Below are 10,647 nucleotides of genomic sequence, written 5' to 3'. Positions count from 1 at the left end.
TGAGGGCGGCCACTAAATGCAAACTTCTGCATTTTGAGGTAAGTGTCGAATTTGTCTGAGAACCAAAACCACTTTTGGGTTGTGTTTCCTTTTTATTCGCAAGTCTTTTAATATGAATTAGAACTTTTAGTGTTTCAAAGGAAGTGTGACATAATTTGACAGTAAGTTTTTCTCATTGAGCAAAACACACAATTGTTACATTTTTGTGCTAAAATGACAGATTGCTGGCATTCTTTTTTTAGGTATTAAAAATACTAAAACGGCTGGTTTTATAAGCCTATACATAAAAATAAACGGTGTCTATTATATTGTGAGTGGTTAAAATGTCTCTTCCATAGAGTATTTTCTTATCTTAGAGCAGTTGTATGTTCACCTGCCATCATCTGTTCTGGTTTTCATTTTAAGATATAAATATACAATACTTAAGGATGTATATATATATTAAATATGTTAAACACATGGGTACATAATGTATTTTATTTTAAAGTGAACTACCATAGCTAGGAACCTTTATGTGTTGCACGTGCAACATTTAAAACGGACCCGTTTCCTTTACCCACAATCCTCCGCTTTAGGTCCGTCCTTCCGACTTCCGCCTCGACTACAACCGAAGTGAGTGATTTAATCGGAAATTTTATTTTATACAATCTAAGGCCATCCTGCTATGTTAAAGTCTAAATTTACCCCACAAGTCATCGATATGAACATATAAGTGTTGCGTTGCCTCTTAAGCAAGGTTTTTGATGTGGTTGGGTGTCTTTAAAGATGCTTTAAGTTGACTGACGGGGAGCATTGACTGTGGCTAGAGTAGCTTCACATTGCCCGGCTATTCTGTGCTAATTTTTCTTATTGAGCTACACACATTCATATTCCAACATATATAATAACGCCACGAAATTGCACGAGTTAAAGTTAGGCTTCTGTTTTAACGTAAGCGCCAAATGTGTTAAGCTTTATCTAGCAGATGTGCGTTAGCATAATGTTTATGGTTATACGTTCTGTAAAAGACATGTTGCTAATCCTATGCTCAAGCAATAATCTGTTCTGGTGTTGTTTTCTAGATGGCCCCAAATAAGAAAGGAGAGAAAAAGAAGGGCCGTTCGGCCATAAATGAGGTCGTCACCAGAGAGTACACCATCAATGTCCACAAACGCATCCACGGAGTGTAAGTATGGCAATGACAGAAACTACTTATTTGCTTGATACCAAGTCAGAAGAAGTAGACAACTCTTAAGTAGCACACCGGCTATGCCTGCATCTGATGCTTGTTTGTTGTGAATGACTAATGGAGTGACGCTTTCTTTTTTCAGTGCTAAATTAGCAATTACTTTCATGTAAGATTGTCCCTAACCCAAAGTAATAGATTTTCTGTACAGTTTTAGTTTCTGTAAAATTGGTCTTTAATTGCACTCTGATTGGCACCAAAAAAATAGTCTTAAATATAACTTGCCTTAACCTGTAGGAACCCTGCTGATAAAAGTGAAACAATCTTTTCAGTGCTAAATCTGCAGGGCTGCAAGTACAGTTGTAATCTCTACCATTTAATGTTGACTTTATGGGAAATGGCTGATTAATACATGTCAAACTGATAAGTATTGGAGTTGATTTTAATTGTGTTTTGTTCTATGGGGTCTCCCTGCAGGGGTTTCAAGAGGAGGGCTCCCCGCGCCATCAAGGAGATCCGCAAGTTCGCCGTGAAGGAGATGGGAACCCCCGACGTCCGCATCGACACTCGCCTCAACAAGGCCGTGTGGAGCAAGGGTGTCAGGTGAGACGCTGTTAATACTGTCGGAGCCAAAGCTGCGCTGCCATCTTGGCCTGGGTGACAGTTAAAAGTGGAGATAACCATTCTGGTTAAATGCTTGTTGTCAAATACACTTTGACAAATCAGTGACAATCATGATTCGCTACCTGTCCGTGTGCGTGCTTGACAAAATTCCAGAACTAATACACAGCCTAGTCTCTAATGGGCATGTTGTTAGCCACGTTGGGCCCCCTTTGTTGACTTGCCAGTTTACAGAGCCTAGGCTGTGTATTGAAACCAGTTTTTATTTTAAGTGCACACACAGTAATGACAGGAAGTGGATCATGGGGAGATTGTATAGCTGTTCTGTGAGTGTAATGGTCAGTCTTCACATAAACTGAAGTTTGTACTGGGTGTTTAGTTGTCGCTGTCACCAGTTTGTGTTGCGTGTGTCTCTGTTAAAGCCATGCCAGAGCCGCATAAAGCTTCAACATGTGATTTCTCATCGGAAACGATAACAGCAGTTCTTGGAATTGATGTTATTATACTAAATATGGAGACATTCTCACAATTGTTTGGATGGATTGCTTTACCAGTTAGAGGTTTTTGTGACAAACTGTGATGTGAAAATCTTGACACTGCTCAGCCCTACTGTCAGGCATGAACGCACAACACTGAGTGACACGTAATTATCAAGACGGCTGTATAGAAATTGAGCATACTGACTGCTGTGCTTAAGGAATGAGGAATTGGTTCAAATATTGTTTTACTTTGAGTAAGGGTTACATTTTGTGATTCAGTTTGGGAAAAGACTTAAGATCTGAGGTATCCCAGAGTTTAGGCTATAGTGGAGTTCCTATGTTTTCAGCATAAATCATAACATACACTGAAGTTTGCAGCATCCACACAGGGGATTTGTACACAAGGTGTAGTGGCATGTTTGTAATCTGTGGCCAAAGCCTTAAATGCATAAACACAATATAGCATCCTGAAATGGGCATGGTCTTTAAATGTGTCCTTTATTTTCACTGATGCTAAGAGGCTGACCATAATGTTGTTGTGTTTTTAGGAACGTGCCCTACAGAATGCGCGTGCGCCTGTCCAGGAAACGTAATGAGGACGAGGACTCTCCCAACAAACTGTACACCTTGGTCACATACGTTCCAGTCACCACAACTAAAGGTACAATCTGCTGCTTAGTGACTGTCATTTGCCTTCTGAAGTAATGGACATTTCACTAATTATTCTTTCTCTTTTTCAACAGGTCTGCAGACAGTCAATGTTGATGAAAACTAAATTTGTCCCCTCTGCGAGTGGAATAAATAAATAAATAAAAGGACATCCTGTCTTCTGTCTTTATTTCCTTTTCTGCACTAAACTGAATGTCTTATTTTAGACGTTTCTTGAACTTTGATTAAATGTTCTAGTGGTTTCTTGTATGTTTGTGTAATTCAGCCTATGAAGCTGGGTGGAAATATATTGAGTTCTCCTTATGGAAATACCTATTCAGTCAGTCCTGGGTTGTCCTGGCCGCTACATAACTAATGTATTAGTTTCTCTCTGAAAATGTGTTGAGATGGTCTGCATTCCATCCACACTCCCCTCCAGCTTCACAGGACTATAAGCACAAACGAGGAACTAAGTGAGGGATCACCTTCTGTAGGATAATAAAGAACGGAAACAAACTCTTTTGGGGGTTTGCATTAATCTGATTAGTTAGGTAACGAAGATTTCTGTCATTACTTACAGATCTGCCACTTTAAAAAAAAGACCCCTAATTTAGCTTAACCCTCAAATTATTCAGATTTTTATAGACTCTTATGAAAAGTACCAAAGGTATTACTTGAAGTCTATTCAAAAGCTTTACTTTATTGAATAAAAACACAACAGATCATAATACAGTGCTTTGAAAATGAAGCTAATGTAGTAATTCCAGAAGAAACGTGGCTTCAAATTTGGGAAAAATCGATCCACTTCAGATTTTGTATTAACCCTAATAAAAATAATGGTATGCCGATTTCTTGCTGGAGGGAGTGTGGTGGGATTTCTGCAGAATATGTAAAAAAAAATGTGGGTCGAGTTCTTCTATCAGATCTTTTTAGAGGGAAAGAGAGTTCATTCTGGAGACTCTGGACATAACATTTGACTCTGTTTTTACCTTTGTTTATTTCTTTGAGAACTCCTTAAATGTTTCAATAATGAAGAAGCATACCTCCTGAAGATTGACATGGTTGCGAGTAAAAAATCGATCACTAAATGCTTGCTTCAGAGGAATTATCCTACCATGACACCCTTAACAAAAAAGCTATCCAGGCAATAGAGAAATAGCCTTTTGTGCTGCGGCTTCAAAAGGATAAAGGAGAGGAATACTGGAAAAAAATTGGATCGCTACAAACAAAGATTCTTAATTCTATTCCAATGGTAGGATATAATTGTATTGTCTACTGTACCCTTGTCTTTTTTTGTCATATCCTTCTCTTCTGTTAACTTGTTTTATGTTCATATAACAAGTTGTTTTAGTACTTCCTCTCGTACAATGATAGTCCTGTCCTGGTTCTAAAGATTTATAGTGTAGAATCATTTTTGCGATATTTATTTTTCTTAATGGAATGGAGTTAAATGGTGCTTTGCCAAGTCAATGAGATATGATAAGGTACACTTGAGTCATAAATGGTGCTGTTTCAAATGCACTGGAATGAGCAGGAGATGCAGCTTACATTGCAACAGACGTGACAATATTATAATAATTTAAATGGCATCAAATCCTTTATACAAATATTGAATGCAGTTTATTTGATCAGGGAGGTGACCATATCCTTGTAAAAGAAAACGTACCTGAAGTATCATACCTCTTGTTTCACTGTGTCTTTAGATCCATCCATCATCAATGTACCAACATTTTTTTAAAAGTTAATCCCAATATTGTTGCTTTTAAGAAAATTATTAAAAATTACTCTAAAATATGTTTTCAATCTCTAATATAGGTGGATTTTTTTTTTTTGAATTATATATCAAACCCCTTTATTTCTCACTTAGGCAGCTTACAATAAATTGTAACATGTGTTGAGTGATTACAAAAAAGGTCTATTTTCGATTTGAAAAGATTGGATAAAATCAAAATTCGCAGATTTGAACGGAAATGTAATTATTATTTACTCTAGGTAATTGGTAATTACTGGTTATTTGTATAGGCGTATTTGCACTAACCATGCGTTACCACACCTCCGCCGCTAGATAGAGCTACTTATAGTTACGAGTACTACGGACTGATTTACAAGCAGTCGGATGTTGTGAGTAACGGGAGGGGGCGCAGAGACCAGACTGACGGCTCGACGCATCGTCCAACATTTCCATCCTCCTAGAGTTGGTGCAGCTTGGGGAAGTAGCTGAATCCGAACCGGAAGGTAAGACGTGGCTGCTTTGGCTTTATTTGGGCTTTGACAGGTCGAGAAAGGCTGTTTTTCTGCTTCGTGTCTGACCATTGTTTGACTGGGAGGGTCAGCTGTGGTGGCTAGCTGCTCGGCTAACTTAACTGACCAGCCTCTTTTATATACAGTGAATGGCTATAGCTAGCTCACGTACAGTTAAACTACGGCTACTGTATTCACGTATAAAATGAGTCGCTGTTAAACTGATGCCGACACGTTAAACTTGTTATAGAAAATATTGAATAGCTTATCAATGAGATCCTCATTGTAACTTGTCACGCAGACAACATTAGGTGATATGGTTCCCTTATTATTATAATTCGTAAGTATTTTTGTATTTCTTGAATGTTTATTTGCAAAGGGACCAGTGTCTAGCATAGTCAATGCAAAGAGATGGTACAATTGAGACCGTTGGCTACAGAATACAAACAAGGGAATACAAAAAAAAAACGATAAACAACACAAACTATGATAAAGTAAAACATTGTAAAATAGGAAGCACATAAGATGACTGATATCTTCAAAAATAGTTTGAGTTTAAAGGGATCAAAGTCAGGATCCCATTTTAATTCTGTAGTATATAGCAAGGACTTCCAAAGTGTCCACTAAACTGTCTGTCAACCTGTTTGTGTGTGTGTGTGTGTGTGTCCTCCAGTGTTTCCATGGCCGTCGGCTGATGGGCGGAGCGATGCGGCACCACTGGCTGCTCCTCGGGGCTTGCGGCTGGGTGCTGCTCATCCTCGTGTTCGTCACCAAATTCATAAGCTTCAGAGCGGTGGACGGTGAGTTGGAGGGCATCTAAGTTTAGTTTCGTTTATTTCACATACAAGCAATATAAAAACACATTGGTGATACAACATAGTACATGTGTGGGTGCGGTTAAAACATTTTTTTTCTTTTAAATGTACAGGCTTGTATTGAAACCACACCCTAAACTCCTTGATCACTCAGTCAATTAAATCATCAGCCTATTCTAAAATGCCCTTTCAGACTATGGAGAGAGGGTTGGCGGTCAGAGTTGGACAGTGCCGGCCCACAAGGTGGTTAAAGCCCTCCCTGTTTCCAGTCCAGAGAAAACAGTTCCAAAGTGGTCTCAGCCAGATCAGGTGACTTACTACACCAGACTGTTTCATTACAAAAGTCATTCAGCTTTTCTCTCTGCAAAAAAAAATATCACATTAAATAAATGTAGAGTCCGCTATTCTGGAAAACCCTTGTCAAAATCACTTTTTGGTCCAAATTAGTGATTATCTCCTCACGATCCGCTCCCTACCTGTCTGTACTGTGTGTGCACGCTCTGTAAACTGGTATGTAAACCAAAGGGCTCGCCTTAGTTAGCAACATGCCCGTTTACAGAGCCTAGGCTGTGGATCAACACTGGATTTTCTTTTTTTAGCGCACACAGTATGGACAGGTCACTGATCTTGAGGAGATAGTAACGATTTCGCTGACTCCACATTTTAATAACAATGCTATTACTCACATTAGGTGTGTGTGTGTGTGTGTGTGTGTGTGTGTGTGTGTGTCAGCCCTCAGCCCTGCCCACAGAGGCAGACTGGCAGTGGGTCTCTGATAAGCGGATGGAGCTGCTCTCCTCCGTGTGTGACAACAGCAGCCTCAGGAACCTCACTCATGTTCCCATCAGCAAGTTTGTCCTGGACCGGATCTTCGTCTGCGACAAGCACAAGATCCTCTTCTGTCAGACGCCTAAAGTGGGCAACACACAGTGGAAGAAGGTCCTCATGGTGCTCAATGGTAAGTCCTGGCCATGATGATGCTAATAAACAATGCATTCACGTGTTAGGGCCGTGCAATGCATTGAAATGGAATCGCAATTACAATTTTCACTTCCAATAAATATAAAAAAAAATAAGATAAGATAATGGACTTTGACAATGTAATGCTTTTAAAGTCAAATCAAGCCTTGGAGCCAGGTCCTTTTTTATGAACTTTGTTTAAAATCAAGGACATCCACTGTTAAAAAGACAACTTTTCCAATACATTCCTAAAAAAAGTTATTAAATACATGAGGTCTACAAAGTAATGTTAAATAATCACGGTCATGATTTGTGTCTCCCGACAGGAGCGTTCCCCACTGTGGAGGAGATCCCAGAGAACCTGGTCCACGACCACGAGAAGAATGGCCTGCCCCGCCTCTCCTCGCTCTCCCCAAAGGACATCACTCACAGGTTGGTCAATAGGTTAAAGGTGCAGTCTGCCACTCTGGAAAAATGCTTGTTGTCAGAATCACTGAATATCTCCTCACAATCCGCCACCTGTCCGTACTGTCTACGCGCTTGAAAATAATCTGATGTTAATACCCAGCCTAGGCTCTGTAAAGATTACTGGTATGTTAACAAAGGGTATGGTAAACAAAGTGGCCCACCATAGCTAGCAACATGCCAGTACGTACAAGTAGAGGACTGCGAGGAGATTTGACTAAATAAATGTTGACAACAAGCGTTATCAAAACTCCACCGTTTAACTGTTAAATAATTTAGTTTTCTCTATTCAGCCACGAGGCAACATTTTCCCCTCTCACAACCCGTTTCCGCCCCCACAACAGATTGAGCACCTACTTCAAGTTCCTCATCGTGAGAGACCCCTTTGAGCGCCTCATCTCTGCCTTCAAGGACAAGTTTGTGAAGAACCCGCGCTTTGAGCCCTGGTACAAGCACGACATCGCACCCGTCATCATCCGCAAATACCGCAAGAGCCACAGGGACCGCGAGGGAGCCGCCTCAGGGCTGCACTTTGAAGACTTTGTCCGTTACCTGGGCGACGCGGAGGGCCGTCAGCGACTGGACCGGCAGTTTGGGGATTACATCATCCACTGGGTGACCTACGCTGACCTGTGTGCGCCCTGTGAGATCCACTACAGCGTGGTGGGTCATCACGAGACACTGGGCCAGGACGCGGCACACATACTGAAGGCAGCGGGCATCGACCAGCTGGTGTCCTATCCTGCCATTCCTCCAGGCATCACGCGCTACAACAAGACCAAGGTGGAGACCTACTTCTCAGGCATCAGCAAGAGGGACATCAGGCGTCTCTACGCACGCTACCAGGGAGACTTCAACCTGTTTGGATACCCCAAGCCAGACTTCCTACTGAACTAAGAATATTAACACTGACTAAAAAAGACTATTGAGACCATGCTGTATCAATGCGGACTGTGTGCCACACACCTAAAAGGCTGTTTTTTTTGCAGTGAAAGTGAACTGGAACATCTTAGTTCCTACTTTAGCCGTTTGTTCTGACTGACAAGCTTTTACTACCTTGACTGTGTTTGTAATGACTCAGTGAGTGCTGCTTACTATTCATAATATTTAACTGTGTTTAATGGAGGGAGGAGCGGGCGGTCAGCAAAACTGTAGCGTCACTATAAAGTGAATGGAGAAAGAAAGTGTTGCTCTAAAACATTGCAACCCAGTCCCAACTTATGACTTTTTTTTACCATATGATTGTAAATAGAATAAATAAAAATAAATAAAAATAAATAATCATCAAAATGGTTAAAAAATGTACTTAAGACACTGGAACAAAGACCTTGGTTCTGTACTTTAGCCATTGTACTTGTTACTGAAACTGACAAAGCATTAAAACCCTCTGTTTACATTGACATCGAGGGGAACTGGCACTGGATTTTAAAGGATCTATTTTATTTTCTTCCCCCAACCATCACAAATGTACAATGTAAATGTTCTTAACATGACTCGCAGCTCAACATTTTTGTATGACACTTTGCTATTTATATAATATTATTAACCTGCCGACCGGCGGCACGAGCGGCGTCTCAATTGTAAGACGGTACTGATTCCCTGCACCCACATGGATTTTGAATGGGTGGCAATAATACACTACTCGCTAGAAATAAAGTTCAATGTTAAAGAAAATAAGGTGTTCTTACTTTACGTGTCTATTATTTCTTTGTGTGTGCAGTCATATGTAAAATGTGAAATCTTTCTTTCTTTCAAATGACAATATTGTCTTTTTTTAAAGAAAAAGATATATAATTGTGTCGTGTCTGTTGCTGCAATACTATCAAATGTCCACACGGTGGCAGTAAACAGTTACATTTACTTGACAGCTTGGATAAGGAGCCACAAACCCTGTTTATTATACTATCTATGTGCTAAATGTCACCACATGCTGCCCAGATGACATTTGAACCATAGGGATGAGGGCAAAACAATGACTTCTGCTCAAAGCCATATGTCAGTAACAAACATTTCAAGGCGTTGCGGGTTTAAGGAACCGGATCTACATTATCGGTGTCACTTTGACAAGCTCACATTGGGGGCTGATGGATTTAAGTTGATTTAAGGAGCCTTAGCTGTCGTTAAGTTTCTTTAAGTATTACAGTTAATGCCCTGAGTTAAGGCTTTTGTGTGTGTGTGTGAGTGTGTGAGGTTACTCTTTCTCACCCTGTCCGACTGGTTCTCCCTGCCTGGCCGTTTGAAGGTCGACAGCTGGTTTGTTTAACCAAAAGATTAGCTTTTGTGTGTTGGAAAGCCGTGATAAATAACCAAAACACAGCAGCTTAATGTTTTTTTTCCCTCTGTGCAGTGTAGCTTAGCTTTCCATGCTCCTGTTAACACAATGCATACTGTCTTTGGTATTGTGATTACAAATCCAGGGTTCTGCAATTCTTGGGAGTGCCTATGTGTTTCAGAAAAGTCCTCTACTATCCGACACGAATATAGTGTATTCTTGAGAGCTGTGTATACACGATTTTCAACTAGATGATGCCTTGATGTGTGAACTTAGATCAATAGTTTTTTTTTAAAGAAGTATCTCCTCTTTGGGTGAAGCCAGGTCTTTAAGAATTCAGTTTCCTCTTATACATTTAATTGTTGTGATGAAAAAGCAGGGGTTGCAACTTAAACCACCATTTCTATATTTTTTTAAGAATCAGAAATCTGCCCGGTGAATAACACTGCAAAAAAAGTGGCAAATAAGCAAGTCAAATGAGACACATGTTGTGATGAAATTGTGTGAATTGGCTCCATACAGTATACCCCTCTATTAGTTTTTATCTCTATTATGCTGTGTTTTGTCTATATATTTTGTTTGTTTTTATGTAACATTTTACTATTTCTAATATTTTTACTATTAGATTGTATTATATTTGAACCGTTTTAAGTTATGTTTTATTTTTGGTATTTCGCTAGTATCATTGTTATTATTGTCATAACTATTTTATGACTGTTTCTTAGTCTTTCATTATTTTAACTACTTATATTTTTCATTGCTTAGTGTGCACTGGTCTCGGAATCCATTTTTGCTTTTACTTCAATTGAAAGCACTTTGAACTCCATCTGACTTGTTTTGAAATATGCTATTTACATTTTCAGTTATGGATTGATGTATCACTAGGTCTATTGGATGAGTTTAGACAGTGAACCCGCTGCACTAATCTGCACATACACAGCATCACTCCTGAGATTGCTCACCTGCCACACCCATGATTAC

At 39.8% G+C, this 10,647-nt stretch overlaps 2 protein-coding genes across 2 annotated transcripts; both read left to right on the top strand.

The window, feature by feature from the left end:
* Window positions 1–557: 557 nt before the first annotated feature.
* rpl31 (ribosomal protein L31) lies at window positions 558–3,085 on the top strand. The gene is made up of 5 exons (XM_080053189.1): window positions 558–612; window positions 1,062–1,165; window positions 1,643–1,768; window positions 2,814–2,926; window positions 3,009–3,085. Exons 2-5 carry the CDS (start codon window positions 1,062–1,064, stop codon window positions 3,038–3,040), a joined length of 375 nt encoding a protein of 124 aa, XP_079909315.1. The 5' UTR covers window positions 558–612; the 3' UTR covers window positions 3,041–3,085.
* A 1,950-nt stretch (window positions 3,086–5,035) lies between these two features.
* Window positions 5,036–9,018, top strand: chst10 (carbohydrate sulfotransferase 10). Its single transcript, XM_080053134.1, has 6 exons — window positions 5,036–5,148; window positions 5,828–5,954; window positions 6,163–6,278; window positions 6,702–6,927; window positions 7,256–7,361; window positions 7,739–9,018. The coding sequence occupies exons 2-6, from the start codon at window positions 5,849–5,851 to the stop codon at window positions 8,289–8,291; spliced, it is 1,107 nt and encodes a 368-aa protein (XP_079909260.1). The 5' UTR covers window positions 5,036–5,148; window positions 5,828–5,848; the 3' UTR covers window positions 8,292–9,018.
* Window positions 9,019–10,647: the final 1,629 nt, after the last annotated feature.

This window comes from Ammodytes marinus (assembly GCF_949987685.1).
Source record: "Ammodytes marinus genome assembly, chromosome: 24".
Lineage (NCBI taxonomy): Eukaryota > Metazoa > Chordata > Actinopteri > Uranoscopiformes > Ammodytidae > Ammodytes > Ammodytes marinus.
Note: the sequence above shows the minus strand (reverse complement) of the source record. Positions and strands in the feature narration are given on the sequence as shown.